We start from the raw sequence: 19394 nt of genomic DNA, 5'->3' as shown, positions 1-19394 counted from the left end.
ATAGGCTTCCTTGTCTTAACGGTGACGGATGGTAGTACCCTCATCGGGTTTAACCATCTCAGAGGTCAGGTGTTCAAGGTAATCTTGTTCATTAAGTAAGAACTTCATCTTGCGATGCCACATGTCATAGTTGTTACCATCCAACTTATTTTCTTGGTTAAGGGCACTAACAATATTCTTGGTAGCCATCACTACAATATACAAGGGAGGAAATTTAGTATACATTCACAAAAAAAAATTGTTCAAGAAACCCTAATTAAAATAAATGGTTCCCTCTTCCACACGGTGAGACTAAAAATTTCGCTAGGCTCATAATCAAATCTCTCAATGTGTGGGTTTGGAAATGTATAATTTTAATTGATTTTGAACAAAATAGGAGGAAATGACATCTCCAAACCACAATTTAATGCACCATACATTGGGTGCGCAAGGGACTCACACAAGAGACCCAGATTGGTACTTGAAATGATATGCCAAGTCAATACAAGGTTATGATATGCAGTGCAATAGGCTCCCATTACATGGTTTCTCAAAAAATAAAATATTAAAAATTGCAACCTGCTTTTTACATTCAAGAATCCTACTACATCACTACTGGGGGGGCACTACACTTTGTATCATGTCCATGTACCAATTCTATCGCACATACATAAAACATATCTCTTACACAAGCACCAATATTCCATCCCATGGAATATAAAATTTAGGGTTGCATGGGGTGGGGTTTGACCTCTTACTGATATGGTGTGAGTCAAATAAAGTCAGTACTACCATGGGAGGGTAAAATTGTCAATTTAAATTTGCAAACATATAATAGCGCGCAAAAAAAAAAAAAAAAAACTCAAGGGCAATTAAAACCAAATATTAATTGAGGCTCACAACTATGCAATAATCTCCAATTTAGGGAAAAGAAAGAATGTGGGTGGAGAGGTTCTCTCTTCACCCATCTTCCAAAAAACCCTAACAAAATAAAATTTTACCCCCCCTTTTTTTTTTTCTTAAACTCATCTTCCCGTTAAAAAATAGGCATTTAAAAGGAAGAATCTGCTCTTTCGGTCTGCAGCTCCTTGTACTGCCAAAGTGTGAGCAAGGCATTCAGCCAAGTCACGGGCATACCAAGAAGCAAAAAAAAAAAAAAAAACTTTCAAAGTATAATGCAAAACAAAGCACACAATGATTTTAAAAAAAAAAAAAAGTAAAGTAATCATTGCCAGATAATAGCATTAATGCTTTAGAAAATTAATCATTGCATATATACCTTTTTTTTTATTGTAATCATTGCAAATTAATGATTTAAACTTCTTTAGATAACGAGACAGGTTGGAGGGCTTAAGTATGTCGATCAAAAACAAAACGCACAGTAGGCCGTGAGTGCCACAACCATCTCAAGTGCAGCCAAAGCATGCCGTGAGTGCGCAAGCCTGCCAAGGTGCAGGCACACGAAGTAGTAAAGTGGATAGGACGCAGCGGCAGGCGTAGCAGGGGGCAGAGCGAGACGCATGCGTGCTAGTCTCTTTGCGACAATGACAGTGGCAGCCAGCTATGGTGCACGCGCGCTACCTTGACAGTGTGCAACGCCACTGGTTGTGGATCTTAAGAAACCCCAAAAAAAACTCATCTCAAATTGAAAGCAAACCAAACCCTAATGGCTCTGATGCCAATGTAAATAAATCATCACCCGAATGCAACGGAAGAGGATCTCGTACAGCTTTGGTAACAAGCTTCACGAACTCGAACGATCTCCTTTACGATCTTCAAATATATTGAAAGGTTTCTCACAGAGAACTCCACACCACAAATCCCTGGGAAGAGATGGAATCCTAAAGAGAACACAAAACACTGGAGAGAAGGAGAATTTGGTTTCTCAGATGATTTGGTCTTAGGGTTATAGGCTTTCTATTTTAAAGCCACACCCTAAGACCCTTACCCCTATCTAGACTCCCACTGGGAATCGATCTAAGAGGGGGGGGGGGGGGAAGAGACCCAGCCACTTAAGTGGCTGGTTCTCTCCACACGCTATGGGTCGGGTCGGGTCCGGCCTGCCCCTTGTGGGCAGCTTAGACTGGGCCTAGTGTCACACCCCTAGAACACCTAGATCTAGTGGGGCCCATGACACCAGATCTAATAGGGGTCTGTGCAAGTTAAACTAAACAATCACATTAAATCATATAACGCATGGATCAAAACATTCATTTGAGTCATAAACTCACCTACCTAAAAAGGTAGCCAATCAAAGATCCACAAGCGTCAACCATTCATAACAGCGGAAATATACATGGATTAGGGGTATAAACTCAAATCTATTAAAAACTTAGAGTTAACCATTCAAAATCCCCATAAAACCCATATCTTGGGTAGTAACTCTGTTGGCACCTACTTAAAGTTAGTTATAGTCATCCATAAAATTCTTTCAAAACTTTCTCCATAAATGTCTAAGCATCTATCAAACGACCTTGGCTAAAATGGAATGATAGATAGATCCTCTTCTTCAGTCAGAGCAATCCTTTTGGATCACTATTCCTTTCTCTTTGTCACTTGCTCTTGGATCTGTGAAAATATCAACAATAATGGAATGAGCTTTATAGCCCAATGAGCAAGATAAACAATTATGCATATCTATATACATTCATAATCCATCATCACTTCTAGGGCATTCATGCATTGTACATCATTCATGACCATTCATTAATCATACATGAATTACCCATTCCATACATGGCATTAGTCTCAATTGTTCATTAGGTTTGGTATTCATCATGCCAGGTGATGTCCTGGCTCAAGCCTCAATGCCTATGAAGCAAACGTGTCGGGTCATGTCTTGGCTTTGGTTTTAATACCTTTAAGCACTTGAGCTGGGATATGTCTCAACTACAACCTCAATGCCTCTCCTAACACCTTAGTTTACCATACCATTGTTGATTGACATTAGGCACATTTCATACCATTAACGCATTTACACATCACATAAGAATATACTCATAGTTGCATATGCAATGTGGATACGATACATTCTTCCATTCCATAGTTCATTCCTAGGTAAGCATACAATCATTCATTCATCATAATACAATAAACATGCAAGATCAACAAAGTGTCATCATTATGATATTAAACTTAACATTTAGCAACTCACAATTAGACCATCAATCATATAATCCAATCTTTATAACTATCCACAATACACATAGCATTCATTATTCATTATCTCAAATGTATAATCTATAGCTAGTATGTCCTACCATAATTGAGTATCGTTACTCACCTTTCGAATGCTCCCATATTTTCCAACTTTTAATTCAATCTTCGAGTGGCCTTAAGGGTTACCAAAACATCACATTACTATAGGGTTTTTGGTGTGCAAAGACTGACTAAAAGGAAGAACAAAGCCATATAAAAATTTCCTCAAAAATCACATTTTTAAAATTTGGGACCATTCTGTCAAGGGTACCAGTCGACCGGTGAGTTCTCAGCCTGTAGCGATCGGTCAACCGGTCTACGGGGGAGTGTTGCCTGAATTTACTGAACTTCATGGGGTTCTTCCCCAGAGTCGGGGGTTTCACTTCTAACCCTCCAAACTCGAATTCCAGAATAAAAAACCATCAAATCAAGCTTCCAAAACATTTTAAATTGCTCAATCAATTCAAGAAAGATCAAACAATAATACTAAAATGGGTATACCTTCTTCTCCAATGAAAACCCTCAAATTGTAGGGTTGTTCACCTTAATCCTCAACCAAATCAGGAACACTCTTCAATCCATTGTCATTCTAGTTTCTTAACAACATAAACAACACATTCAAACCATCAATAGCATGAATCATCACTTGGTTTCAAAATCAAAACACCTCCAAGCTCTCTTACCATGAACACTTCTCAAAAAACTTCCAAAAACGGAAATAACTCTTCTTAACTTGCAAAACCTATTACAACAACAAGGAAAACTCTAAGATAAGCTATTAAAACATCAATCTAAGAAACTTAAACACAAACTAGCTATCTAAAAAGAATCCACAAGAGAAATCCATGTTCCAATACCTCAAAGTCTCTTTTAGAACTTCACCTCTTCAATCCATCTCTTCAATCCTTCACTCCATTGATTAAATCTTCAATCCTAAGCCTTTAATCCAATGATCGCAACTTGCTTTCCTCCTTTTCAAGCCATTTTCTCTCCTTTCACTCCCTTTCTCTATTTTGATAAAGTTGAGAAGAAACCTAGCTATGAGAAATAACCTCTCTATAAAGATAATTTATACCCAAGTGCAAACTTGTAAATACTAGGACTTATAAAAAGAATACTCATAAAATCAATCCAAAAGTCTTTACCCTAAACCTTCCACCCAATAGTGAAACACTTAAAGGTATCAACTTAGGGTTTTTCCTATTATGCCCTTAGTTCTCTAGTCTAATAAGAAACTAGACCAAGAATCACTTAAAATGAACTAAAGCATGAACCATTAATGAACCAACATTGAACCAATCTTATAAGTGAACCCAAAATGACTCACATACACCTAGGTCACTTAAATACATAAACACCATAAACCATAGTCTATAAAATAGGGTTATAGTGCATAATTTCACAACCATAGTCTATAAAATACACAATAACTTATAAAATAGAATCATAGGCCATAAAATAACATAAATGTCCATATTGAACCATCAATCACACAAATGCCCCAAAAATCAATATAAACCATGTAAAATCATAAATACAAAAAAATCTTACCAATCCTCAAAACATCCCACTTATGGATCGGTCCCCACCAGTCCAGTCCAGTCATTTGGTGAAATCAACAATAATCAAAGATTAAAATTGGTAGTTCTAGGATCGGGGTATTACATCCTCCCCTCCTTATAAAATTTCATCATCGAAATTGACGTACCTTGATCATCAAACAATTAGGAAAACTTTGCTCGCATATCGGACTCAAGCTCCCATGATGCTTCTTGGCTTGAATGATTCCTCCAAAGGACTTTCACCAATGGGATGGCTCGATTCCGTGGAACTTTATCCTTCCGATCAAGAATCTCCAATGGTTCTTCCACATAAGGTAGATCTTCAACTGTAGCGGTTGATAATTCAAAACATGTGAAAAATCACCAACATACCTCTTTAACATGAATATGTGAAAAACACCATGGACATTGGAAAACTCAGGTGGCAAAGCAAGTCTGTATGCCACAGGTCCAACCCTTTCAAGAATCTCAAAGGGTCCTACATACCTTGGACTCAACTTTCCTTTCTTCCCAAATCTCATAATTCCTTTCATTGGAGCTACCTTCAAGAATACCTTGTTGCCCTCTTCAAATTCTAGGGGCTTCCTTTTCAAATCTGCATAACTCTTTTGCCTACTAGCTTTCATTCTTTTCTATATCAACTCCACCTTTTCACTAGTTTGTTGCACAAGGTCTGGCTTTAAAATCTGCCTCTCTCCTACCTCAGTCCAGCAAATAGGTGAACGACACTTCCTTCTATAGAGTGCTTCATAGGGTGCCATCTCGATCGTGGATTGATAACTGATGTTATAAGCAAATTCTATCAATGCCAAATGGTCACTCCAATTTACTTTGAAGTCAATCATGTATGCTCTCAACATATCTTCTAAAATCTGGATGGTCCGTTCAGACTGACCATCAGTTTGAGGATGGAACGCTGTGTTGAAATGCAATTGAGTACCCAAGGCCTTTTGTAAACTCTTCCAAAAATGAGAGGTAAACCTTAGATCACTGTCTGAAACAATAGAAACTGGCACTCCATGCAACCTCACTATCTCCTTCACATAAAGCTCTGTAAGATTATCCATTTAGTAGTTAATCCTGATAGGGAGAAAATGGGCTGACTTTGACAATCTGTCAACAATCACCCAAACTGCATCATAACCTTGTGGAGTCTTAGGCAAAGCTATAACAAAATCCATAGTAATCTGCTCTCACTTCTATTTAGGTAATGAGAGTGGTTGTAACAAACCTGAAGGTCATTGGTGCTCAACGTTAACTTGCTGACATGTCAAGCACTTCTGTACAAACTCTGCTATCTCCCTCTTCATGTTGTTCCACCAATAGACTTCCTTAAGCTCGTGATACATTTTAGTACCACCTAGGTGAACAGTATACGGGCTGCAGTGTGCTTTATTAATCAAAATCCCCTTTAGTTCACCATCATTAGGTACACACAGACGGTTCTTAAATCTTAGGGATCCATCATCATAAATGCAAAAATCTATTTGCTTACCTTCACCAATCCCCTTCTTTACCTTTACAAGAAATAGGTCCTTGAACTATTCTGACTTAATCATTTCATTGATGGACGGTTGCACCTACAAACTAGCTAACATCCCCGTAGCATTGGGTAGTACAACCTCTAAATTTAGCTTCCTAGCATCTTCTATAATGTGAGGTTGGTTAGTTAAAAGTGCTGCTGTATAACTTTGTGATTTTCTGCTTAGGGCATCTGCTACAACATTTACCTTACTAGGATGATAATTAATACTGCAGTCGTAGTCCTTCAGTAGTTCTAACCACCTCCTTTGCTTCAAGTTAAGTTCATTATGGGTGAAGATGTACTTCAAACTCTTGTGATTTGTAAAGATTTCACATCTCTCACCATTCAAATAATACCTCCATATCTTAAGTGCAAAGATCATTGCCACCAACTCCAAATTATGTGTGGGGTAGTTCTGTTCATGTGACTTTAGCTGTCTAGAAGCATAAGCCACCACCTTGCCATGCTGCATAAGCACACAACCCAATCCTTTCCTTGAGGCATCATTGTAGATAACAAAACCCCCTGATTATATAGGAATAGTCAAAATCGGGACTGTTATAAGCTTGTGCTTCAATTCCTCAAAGCTCCTCTCACATTCCTTAGACCATATGAAGCGAACTCCCTTCCTTGTTAACTTGGTCAAAGGAATGACAATACTAGAGAATCCTTCAATAAACCATCTGTAGTAATCGGATAGACCCAAAAAGCTCCTTATTTCTATGACATTTGTTGGTCTTGCCCAATCCATTATAGCTTGTACCTTTTCTGGATCCACCATAATGCCTTCCTTTGATATCACATGGCCTAAGAAAATGACTTTGTCGAGCCAAAACTCACACTTCTTGAATTTTACAAACAACTTCTCTTTCCTCAAAGTTTGCAAAACTACTTTTAGATGTTCCTCATGTTCCTCTTCACTCTTGAAATAAACTAAGATATCATCTATGAACACAATTACATATTGATCCAACACATCATGGACCACTCTATTCATTAGATCCATAAATGCTGCCGATTCATTTGTCAACCCAAAAGGCATGACAAGAAACTCATAATGACCATACCATGTCTGGAACACCGTCTTTGGAACATCTTCCTCTTTAACCTTCAATTGATGGTACCCTGATCTAAGGTCAATCTTGGAGAAGACTTTAGCTCTTTGCAGTTGGTCAAATAGGTCATTGATACGGGGTAAAGGGTACTTGTTCTTCATAGTCATCTTATTCAATTCCCAATAATTGATGCACATCCTCATTGTACCATCTTTTTTTTTTTACAAACAACACTAGAGCTCTCCACGGGGAAACACTCAGTCTTATAAGACCCTTGTCTAGTAACTCGTGTAATTGCTCTTTCAATTCCTTTAGCTCAACTAGAGCCATCCTATACAGTGCCTTTAAAATCGGTGCCGTGTCGAGTAGAAGCTCAATACCAAACTCCGTCTCTCTATCTGGAGGTATTCCTTGCAAATCCTTCGAAAAAACATCAATAAAATCATGCACCACAGGCACATCAGATATCACAATATCCTTAGCTGTGGTGTCATGAACTGCTACCAAGAATCCTTGACATCCTTGCCTTAGCAACTTCTTAGCTTGAAAGGCAGAAATCATCATTAATGGTGGTACTCGTATCTTTACTCCCAAAAATTTGTATTCCGGTTCTCCAACTGGTATAAGTACCACCAACTTCTCATAGCATAATACACTGGCATGGTAAGCTGCCAGCCAATCCATCCCTAGTATTACATCAAAGTCCTTTATGTCTAGTAACACTAGGTTGGCCTCAAGTCTCTTTCCTTCTAGATCTATAGTACATGAATCATAGATCACATCTGTTTCTAAAACATGTCCAGAAGGTGTAGATACACACAACCGACAATCCATATTCTTAGGTTCCATATCCATCTTACTAGCAAACTCATATGAAACAAAGGAGTGTTTAGACCCCGAATCAAATAAGACATAGGTAAGCATATTAGAAATACTCAACATACCAGTTAAACATTAACATTAGACATGGAACATAACATCAATCATTCATCATGTCATATATGAAACATATCATAAAACATAATAATTAATTATAGGAAGAAAACTATACCTGCCACCACTGAAGGTGAGACCTCAGCATCCTTGGTGGTCATGGTATAAACTTCAGGAGTCTTTTGCTTCTGGTTCTCCACAACTTTCTTGCCAGATTCATCATTCTTCTTAGGCCTTTGGTAACCACCTCTAGGCCTACACTCTCTAGCAAAGTGTCTACTCTTACAACACTTGAAACAAGTAGTGGTTCCCATTAAGCATTCTCCCTTGTGGCTCTTGCCACACTTGGGACAATCCACCTTAGGTCCTTTCTCTTCAAATTTATTCTTTTGGTTCTTAACCCACTTCCCCTTGAAGTTGTTGGGCTTAGACTTCTTTGGTGCTTCACCCTCAGGTTGGGTGTTCCCTTTGTCAGCTGCCTCATAAATTTGGGCCTTCTGCATGACCTTAGTATAGGTTTTCAGTTGAAAGGTAGCCACTGCTTTCCTAATTTTGGGCCTTAAGCCTTGCTCAAACTGATCAGCCCTCAATTCCTTAGTAGCCACCACGTGTGGAGCATACTTGGATAGCTCCTCAAACTTCCTTTCATAAGCCATAACAGATTGGCTTCCTTGGGCGAGTTCTATAAACACCATCATCTTCTATTTCCTCACAATGGGAGGAAAATACTTGTTGTCATATGCCACTTTGAAATCCTCCCATGTGATGACCCTTCCCTCAGCTCCCAAAATAAACTTTGTCATTTGCTACCATTGATCGGCATCTCCTCAAAGCATAAAGGCAACACATATCCCTTTTTGGACATCTGAGCACATCATTACTTCAAATAATTTTTCCATCTCACGAATCCATGCTTACACCCTTAAATGAAGTAGGGTGTAACTTCCAAAAATCCTTCAACACATTCATATTAGTGACTGCTGGGATAACTTGCACACCACTACCACTTCCTATGCATGTGCCAATAGTGTCATGTCCCCAACCCAATGAAAGATATTTTACAATAAAGGGGGTGACTGAGACAACACGTGTCATCCCAATACCTACCAGGATCACAGATACAGTGTTCCGAGCCATAGTCCACCCTGTCATCAAATCATGATGACAGCAAGGAACGTACCCAAATAGAATAAACCGTTCCAATCACAGAGTTAGCGGAAGCAAAATTTAATTATGGGTAATTTACATATACCACCCCTGAGGTTTGACGAAAGGATATTTTCACCCCCCAGTTTTGGAAAATTCTGCGTACCCCCCTGAGGTTTGCAAACGGTAACAAATAAGTCCATTCCGTCAGTTCATGACTAGCACTGTTAAAAATTAGACTTAAACTGACAGAATTGCCCTTACAAGGAAAAAAGAAAAAAGAAAAAACACCTGCAACTCATCTTCCCTAATCGATGAGTTGCAAGCTATAGATAGAAGGTCTATCCATTAGAACAGCAAGCCCAGCTTTATCTCGACAGGGAAGCAACTTCAACTAGGGAGTTAGGTTCTCAGTAAAAATAACCTCGCGTGGCAGAGCACCATATCTAAGGGTACTCGAGAATGGTCGAAAGCTCCAATGTGGAGAAGCATAAGCAGTAGGTGATTCCAACCCCAAAAGCAAATACATCTTCCATTTCCCAAACCCCATCACCGAACCTCTCTCAAAACCCATCTTTACTAAAACCGCCATCATCTCCACTAACCCCTATTTCTCCTTTCATCCCTATTCTTTTCTCTTTATTTTTTTTTATCATTTTCATTCTAAAAACCCTCATCCCACCATCACCAATTCTCCTCTCCATTTCTTTTCACTTCTAATCTAACCCACATCCTTGTCTAAACAAAACCTCAATCTGAATTCCAGCCATGACCACACCCATCCTCAACTAATTTATCATTTCTGATCCCATCATGTCTTTGATTTCCTTTTCCATTTTCCCTCCCAATAAGCATCGGATCCCTAATTCTTTTCTTTTATTCCCATTTTTCCAAACCCAGCACAGAATCAGAATCCATTGGCTGCCATCATTTTTTTTTCAAGCTCTCAGGAATCCATTGTCGGCTGTGGTGCAAAGAAATGTGGAGTAGAAAAAATAGAAGAAGATTAGGAAGAAGAAGAGGAAACCCGGGCGGAGAAGAAGGAGATGGAGAGGAAATTGTGCAGACATAGAAGTTAATCGAAGCATAGAAGAGACCCGAGAAGGTGTGGGTTAGATTTTTCCAGGTTGAATCGACCTGATCTTGGGGACATCGAAGACAGCCCACAACTCAACTCCGGGAGGTTTCGCATTTACGCTTGATATAGGATCAAATCCACCCCATCGTTCGTAGTTCCAGCGACCTTGCGTGAAAGACAACTCCAGTGCATGAATCTGGAATTTTTTAACCTAATCAAAGCAGCATAAAATCCCATTAGTTATTACTCTTTGAACTTAAACTGTAGTTTTGAAGATGGTAACAATTAACAAACCTTAGATTCTGAACAGAAATAAAGCTGATCGTAGAGTTAAAAGCAAAAGCTAGAAACACAGATACAAATGGGTTAAAACCTAAAGCAAATGGAAGAGGGAGAGGAAAGAGAGTGAATCAGGATCGGTTCCATGGTGTTCCCTACAAGGATGCCTACAACTTATCTTCCCCAAATTGATTGGGGAAGATGAGTTGCAAGTGTTTTTTTTTTGTAAGCGTAATTCTATCATTTCAAGTCTAATTTTTAAAAGTGTTAGTTATGAACAGACGGAATGGGCTTATTTGTTACCATTTGCAAACCTCAGGGGGGTACGCAGAATTTTCCAAAACTGGGGGGTGAAAATATCCTTTCGTCAAACCTCAGGGGTGGTATGTGTAAATTACCCTTTAATTAAATCATGTGAATTATAGAGCATCGGTTCTCTAATGGTAACACATAGTACAATTTAAATGTTTGTAACCATTCATTTATCTCCTTCTAATTAAACATAAAGTTTATACATGATTGTGGATGAATACAGAAATTAAATAATAAATCATGCCACTAGGGCACCACTCTTGGGTGTACATCGACATCCAAGTCACAGCCACTGGCTCCACTTGATTCGCATCCGTATGTGTGCATCAAGAGATTACTTGCATATCAACTAAAAAGGGGTTACGCAACGGGGTTAGCTACACTAGGTAGTGAGAGAGCAAAGGGGAATGCACATACACACAAACACGTAATTTTAAGCAATTATGATGCATGCTAATGTTAGATTCATTTTCCATCTAACACACAATTCTATAAGTCAAGTGTATGCTACTGTGATAACTCGGGAGACACTGAGGGTCACTTAACTTATCGCCCCAGGAAAACCTCAATTATCACATGGGAGCCTACGCTGGTAGAAGCCATCAGACGACCCAATGGCAGACCCCGATAGCCATCACTACCCCTAACCTAGCCTCTCCCACCTCCATAGGCAACAGGTGCTCAGACTATCCAACACATAAACCCCTATTGGCAAGGGTCGTAGCATAAGGGAGTAAGCATCCTAGCCACAGATATACTACATGCAAGTCCTATCGTCCCAAGAGGTATTCCGGATGCATCAACATCCCATTCCATCTAGTACCCGGGTACCAGCATAGCACGACCCATACAGATCAGGATGACAAATAATAAATTTTATAATTAAAATTGGGATTTTGGTACCGGCACACCCGGTAGCGTTACTCGATACAATGGTGAGAATAATATCACATTCATAGCAATTCACATTTGAGGTAAATAATGCAATGCGCACAATGCTTATATTTATATAATAGCATGATCAAGTTTGCTTAATATATATATTCAAACCCAACAAAATCATCCAAAACCCACTCACCGAATCTCGGGTGTCACCCGACGTGGTTGACATGAATCTCACCGGTGCACCAGCTATCCATCAAGTTGGGTAGCCTAAAAATACAAAAGAAATCATTAAAAGGTGCATAACTAAGTTTCAACCAAGATAGCACGAGCGGACTCATGGACGAAAACAACGGGGTTAATCCGTCCTGGACTCCGTTCACGCCAAAAAGTTAAAATACAGGGAGCGGATCCATGGACGAAACTTCTTACTTGCATCCGTTCGATTTCTGATACACACCTGAGAGTGAGCGGATCCACGGATGGATGCGCCATCTTAATCCACCCTTGCATCCATTCAATCTCTGAGACATACCCTAGAGGGAACAGACCCATGGGCGTAGGCAACAGAGTAAATCCGTTCCTTCGTCCATTCAGGTCCAGTCACTGGGATTATACTGGACGAACTGACAAACGGAACCACAATTGGTGAATCCGTTCGTGCATCCGTCGAAAATCTTTTATGAGATTTCAAATAGCTTTCCTTCTAACTTGAAGCCTGGAGTCCACCTTGCACTCAGGGTCATGGAGGGGGTGTCTTAGGTCTCCCTAGGGTCATTAAAACCTAGGCTTACCTCATGGACCCAAGATCTCATACGAATCTAGCTCTATTTGGTCCAAAGGTAGGGTTTAATGGTTTTGAACCAAGGGTCCAGCAACAATGGCTGCAATGCAGCCTATAGCAACCTCTTCTAGAGTTTGGTCTTTACCATTTGAGCTCCATTAAGGGTTGAGCCTCACCTTCAGTCCCAAATGGATCCCTAAGTTTGCTCAAGCTCAAGGAATCTATCAAAATGGAAATGGAAAGAGGGATGTACCAAGGGTTTAGGTCATACCTTGGTGAAAGGAGCTCTAATTCCAGCCCTAGCTAGCCTTGAAGATCCACCTCCTTTTCCTTCCTCCCTTTCCATCTCTTCTTTTTCTTCTCTTCTTCAAGCCTTGTCTGGACAGCAAGAAGAGGAGATGTAGGGCAGTAGCCATTTGGGCACGGCCTCCATCTTCTTCCCTTCCCTTCTCATTCCTCTCCTACTTCCACTTCTTCTTCCTTGTCTCTTCTCCTCCACGGTTTGCTTGGTAGGGGGAGAGATAAAGGAATATGAGGCTTGTTTTATCTTTTAAGGGTCAAAAGGGGCCTTAGGTCTTGTTTGTTTAGGTGCCCCTAAAACACAAATAGTCTTTTGGGTTCAATTAGGCCTTAGGGCTTGTTTGGCCCAAGTCATAGCCTATTAGGTCCATTTAGTTAGGACATGTTTGGGTTAGTCCTATGTCTTATAAGACCTATTAGTCCTTAAGGTTTGTTTGATTTAAGCTAGGATAGTAAAACTCATTATTTATTTTAAATTAAGTCTTGTGGGCCCACTTTCATGGCCTAATTAACCAATTAATGATAAGGGTAGGGGTCCATCTGGTCCGAGGATCTAATTATGGTGTCCGGGACACAGGGATGTGGGTCCTACAGGAAATAAATCAAAAGGGCAAGTAATAGCATGGGTGGATCCGCGAGCGGAACCAGTCAAGTAAGTCCGTTCGTGACTCCGTTGCTGCTGTCAAGGTCCAAACTTCAAGGAAAGTTGTGGGGCTTTGACCCGTACTCTCAGGACTTCGAGGGGATACTTACAATAATATTTTAAGTTCAAGGTCATTAGTTTTGACCATAGCCGCCATGGCATTACCCTTCGGTAAGGTCCAGTTTACCCTGGGGTATTTGGGTATATTTCAGGTGCGGGTGTAACATCCCCCCAACCTTATTAAAATTTCATCCCCAAAATTTGAGGCACCTAAGGTCTCAATGAGTGAGGACTGTTGAATAACAACACCTCTAATCACCCACTACATGAACTAAGTTAAGGGTTCAATCAAGGTGGGGCAGTGCCTACATGGCACGACAAGTAAGATTTTTCAATTCCTTTTTCCTTATAGGGTTGCATTACCACTGTCAAACCCTACCCCTGACTGACTGGAATCTTGACTGAAGGACAGGAACCCCTGACATGGCATCCAAGCACACTGTGGAGTATTACTCCAGTGATTGAATTTGATGAAGAAACCCTAAGGATGTCTTCCTACATACCTGTCAGAAGATGGACTGCTGATCCCTACAGTTGCATGGCCCACAACATAATGTACTGCTTGGACTCCAAGTATTCTCTCTCCTCTCCATAAATATGGGACCCACCCCTTAAAATAGGTGTAAAAGGCCCTGAGTGACATGAGGGTGCAAGGCTCTGACCCTGGTCAAACCCCTATGCAAGCCCGCAGAGAATCAGCCTTGCTGAAATCTCTGGATGATGCACTGGTCGATGCAGACATCACCCAGAGACATCGCCCAGAGTGGAAAAATGCAGTCTTTCCATGATTTGATCTATGGGGACCACCCATATTAGACATGGGCACCCTCCATAGGTTGAGGGGAGTCTGAGGGACCACCTCATACCCTTGGATCACTATGGACCCCACTTGAGTGCCCAGAATGACTGAGAATGCAGTCAAAAATGCATTTTTAAAAGGGGCCTTAACAGCCAAACTGACCCTAGTTATGGGTTGGGCTATAAATAGAGGTGCCTTAGGCTCATTTAGAGCTCTTGGCACTGCTGAAACCGTAGAGGGAAGGAGAAGAAAGAAAAGAGAGAAAAGAGAAGGAGAAGAAGAAGAAAAGAGAAGGAGAAGGTGGAGGAGACCTCACCTTGCATCTGCATCCATTCCCAGGTTGATTTCAGGTATAAAACTGAACTCATACCACTGCTGTGATGCTGCTACTGATTCTCCTCCATGGATTTCTGAGTTTTTTAGGTTATTCTGGCCATTGGTAGCCCAGAACAGCTGGGGGTTGCCATGAACCACCTTAGATCTACCACACAAACCTGATGCACGAAAGATCTGAGCATTTTATGCTATTTTTCATATCAGTTTTACCCCTGAGATCGAAACCCAGGCTGTGCCAGGCTGCACTGCTCTGTTACACCAAGAATAGGCAGTCTGGGCTCAGATCAGTGTGCCCTGACTGCATGCAACCTAACCCTGAGCTATAACAGCCTTGGATCATAGTAATAAACATGAATCTAGCCTTGCAGGCAGCCAAAACCATGATTTACAACTGAAGATATGGTGGGTTACTATTCATTAGGCTACCTGGGTAGCTCCTGGTAGCCAAGTAGTGGGCCCAGGTGAAAATCCATTGGGACCATTGCAAAGTATGCCCCTGAGGGTCCATGATGACCTAACATACATAGGGAGAAGATCCATGCACTGCCCAGGGCTTGCAACCTAGGAATCTCAGCTTGTTCCCGGTTTTGCAATCTCTGGGCGATGCACTGGGAGATGCAGGCATCACCCAGTGAATGAAACTTTGCTGGATTGCTGATCTAACTTGGGGATCTTCATCCATGGGCCATAAAACAGTATAGGGAGGTGGAAAATGACCAAAATACCCCTCCCCACATCTATCCACATGTATGAATGCCTTGGGTACCCAAGTGGGCCCTACAAGGCTTGAAAACCCTGTCTATGAAGGTCCTGCAGCACTGCCAAGTTGGGGACTGTACTGTGAAGCTTGAATAACCTAGGGACATGTACCAATGTGATAAATGACCATTCTGCCCTAGACCACAATCTCCGGATGATGCACTGGGACATAGGTGTTTTTGTTAAAATAAAACCACAAGCGTACGGGTCAATCGTAGCTACGGGTCGAACACGAGGAGATATACGCCACTCTATTTAACTAACTTAAAAGTAATGCAAACTGAACCAAATTAAAGTGTTAAATTAAACTAATTAAACTAACAAAAATCAATGCATCCTAACTCATAAGCATCTAACAAAATTAAGGGATTAAATCGGCGTCCTAACACATGAGCATCTAACCTATCAAACTAAAGCAAATTGAAAAGAATAAAAATGCAGCCACACATACTAACCACATAAAAAGAAATAAGAGAATAAAATTGCATCCACAAACCACAACCATATAAAATTAAAATAAAAGAAATAGAGGGAGAAGAAGAAGAAGATAGAGAGAGATAGAGGAGATGGAGAATGAGATTGAGAGTTTAGATAGTAAAACCTGGATGTGCTTGCATGAATGTAATTGAAAAGCTTGAATACTTGCATAAACTTACCATGGCCTCCTCTTCTAAATCTTCAAGTCTTGTCATCAACTTAAGAACTTAGACTAGAAGGCTTAAAACCTAAACTAGAATTAAGAAATTACAACCCAATTGAAGCCTTAAATTGAAATTAAAGCATAAACTAAACCTATTATAACCATTAAATGAAAATAAAATAAAAAAGTAAACTAGAACTTAGAAAAGCCAAAAATCATAAATTAGAAGGAGAAGAAGAGAAGAAATTTCACTAAGTGAATGAGCCAAATTTACAAGAGAGGTGGGGGTATTTATAGGGGAAAGGGGAGAAGAGAGAAGAGGGAAGTGTAGGAGAAATATTCCCTAAGAAAAGAGAATATTCTCTTCTCCTTCCTCCTTTACATTGCGTTGAATCCCAAGAAAAAAGAAAAAAAATAGAAAGAGGGAGAGAAAAGAATATTGTTTATATAAACCTTCTATTTCTAGAAAAGTAAATTTCTAATTTTAACTTGTGCTTTCTTTTCTTTGTAGATATCTTCTCCAAGCATTAAAATCAAAGCATCTTTGATTTTTCAACCTTCCTTAGATGAGAAAATATCTTTCAAAATAAATCTATCCCAAGTGAAATTTTAAGAATGCCCTTAAAAAGTTGGAGGAGAGAGAGAGAGTGATGACTAGGATTCCACTCAACCAAATAACAAAATCCCATATGTGTCCTCTAAAAATCTTGGACCATTAAATGCAGCCCATAAAAATCATGGATACCTTGTGGGCCTTCAAAATTAAATGAATCTAATGGCGATGTGGTTCCCTCCATGTGGGTAGCAGTCCTTCTCTCTCTTCAAGAATGTAAAATTACCAAAATAGCCCTGTACTTGTAGTAGATCTCCACCATTGCTTAGAAATTTCTTCTATAATGTCAAAAATATCCTTGGGCAGTGGTAGACTGACTATGGGTTTGCACTACAGCTCCTTTCTGACCCATTATCCTTTCTTGGGCTGAAAAAATAATCAACTGTACGGTGGGCTAGACGAATGCGTACTTGTGTTCTGTCATGTCCAACTTGCTCCAAATTTAGTCCTCTTTACAGCCATGGAAGGAAAAATGGTAACTTTACGTGTAACTTGGGACATGCAGCTCCCGATAGTCCAGAATAGCCCAAAACTTGAAAAACACAAGAAAGCACCAAAGTAACTCTACCCAATGTGGTAAAATGTATGCTTTATGCCCTAAGACTTCACACATAAATGTGCTCATCAGATTCCCCCACACTTGAACATTACTTGTCCTCAAGTAAAGCAAAAAGAAAAACTAACCAAAAATGAAGAAAATCCTAACTCACTTTCGTAGGAATCACGGTTGCACTTAGCATGTGCAACAAGCCTTTAAACCACTAGGTTACCCCTAGTGGACGAGTTGTGTCTCGTGGGTATTTGCAGTGAATATACACCCAAAATTCAATAAATAAAACAGAATGATGTAAATTTTTCTCATGGCATAAGTAAGATAGTGCACACAATCTCAAAGAAATACTCAACTAAAGATCAAGGAGCCAAAGGGTTCCCCTACACTTGAATTTTATCACCCCACATCAATTTAAGTAACAAGCATGCATCAAGGTCATGGGATCTCCTCATATTTTCGGAACACTACTCACTTTCAAGTAAACCACTCATAATATCAATGGAACCAAAGACTTAGACATTGAGTATTTTTTACCATACTCCTTTTTTTTTTCAGGCATTAAGGCAAAAGCTTTTATTTTATTTTTTTCAACAACAAACTCTATTTCTACTCCACTACTGTTCTCTGAATGACATGGTGGAGCATACACCAGACACCCAAATACTTGGTAGCTTCGCTTTTTGCATATATCCATAAGATATTGAGACATTGATGCAAGAGTTTTTTTTTTTTTTTTGAATTTCCTTCCAAGGAGTTTCGATCAAGTCACCCTGCTTCATGAGGCATAATGCCCTGTCTAGTCCCAAGGAATTCCACTTTCCTTTTTGTTTCTTTTTTTTTTTTCATTCACTTTCACTTTCATGCCTTGCCTTGCCTTGCCACAAACAAGTTGGTCTCAACTACTAGCCAAAAGATCAAGGGGTCCATAAAACACATAGAGAAATCTAACCAACAAATGAAATAACGCTCATATTTTTCAACTCAATCCCTCTCACCAGATACAAACTAACTACCGTCCTTGAAAAGGGATTTTTTATTATTTCGCATGCTAGGGAACCTAATTCCCTCTTTCTCTTACTTTGCAATCAAAGAGACTTATGCACAAAACCAAAACTATCGCCACAATCAAAGTTCACAAATAAAGTCCAACACACCCCCCACACTTAATTTATGCAATGTCCTCAATGCATGTAGAAAAGAAAGAGTAAGGACTAGGGAGGAGAAATATACCAGGAGGTCATTCTTCAAGGTAAAGAGGCTCATGGAGATCCATGACCTCTTCTATAAGTGGAGTGGGCATCTCAATGTATGGCTTCAATCTTTGGCCATTGACCTTAAATGTAGCACCCGTACTTGGATTGAGGACTTTAACAGCCCCATGAGGATAAACTTTTTGAACAATATAGGGGCCATCCCATCTAGAACGCAGCTTACCTGAAAAGATATGCAAATGAAAATTGTATAACAAAACTTTCTGGTCTACCTCAAAAGATTTTCTCAATATGTACCTATCATGGAAAGCCTTGGTTTTTGCCTTGTAAATCCGAGCATTCTCATATGCCTCATTCCTAAGTTCTTCCAACTCAGATAGTTGGAGTTTCCTATGGGCACCTACAGTGGGTAGGTCAAAGTTAAGCTTCTTGATAGCCCAAAAGACCTTGTGCTCAATCTCTACAGGTAAGTGACATACCTTTTCATACACCAGATGGTACAGAGATTGACCAAGATCGATCTTGAAGGCTGTCCTATGGGTCCACAAAGCATCTACCAACCGATTAGACCAATCCTTGCGGTTCGGGTTGATGGTTTTCTCAAGAATTTACTTTATATGCCGATTTGAAACCTCAACTTGGCCACTAGTCTGGGGATGGTAGGATGTGGCCAACTTATGGATGACACCATACTTTCTCATGAGGGCTTCAAAAGGCCGATTACAAAAATGCTTGCCCTGATCACTA

The 19394-nt window shown here is 40.0% G+C and overlaps 1 protein-coding gene across 1 annotated transcript; it reads right to left on the bottom strand.

Moving 5' to 3' along the window:
- Positions 1–4901: 4901 nt before the first annotated feature.
- LOC122651577 lies at positions 4902–5365 on the bottom strand. The gene is made up of 2 exons (XM_043845020.1): positions 5140–5365; positions 4902–5065 (listed from the first exon to the last, which is right to left on the bottom strand). Exons 1-2 carry the CDS (start codon positions 5363–5365, stop codon positions 4902–4904), a joined length of 390 nt encoding a protein of 129 aa, XP_043700955.1.
- Between the last annotated feature and the right edge of the window lie 14029 nt (positions 5366–19394).

The sequence above is a fragment of the Telopea speciosissima genome, chromosome 1, assembly GCF_018873765.1.
Source record: "Telopea speciosissima isolate NSW1024214 ecotype Mountain lineage chromosome 1, Tspe_v1, whole genome shotgun sequence".
Classification (NCBI taxonomy): Eukaryota; Viridiplantae; Streptophyta; class Magnoliopsida; order Proteales; family Proteaceae; genus Telopea; species Telopea speciosissima.
Note: the sequence above shows the minus strand (reverse complement) of the source record. Positions and strands in the feature narration are given on the sequence as shown.

Coding starts and splice junctions, on each gene's coding strand:
- LOC122651577 (XM_043845020.1), bottom strand. CDS start 5,365: ATGAAAGCTAGTAGGCAAAAGAGTTATGCAGATTTGAAAAGGAAGCCC. Junction 5,066..5,139: donor TGAGTTTTCCAATGTCCATG/GTGTTTTTCACA, acceptor CAACCGCTACAG/TTGAAGATCTACCTTATGTG.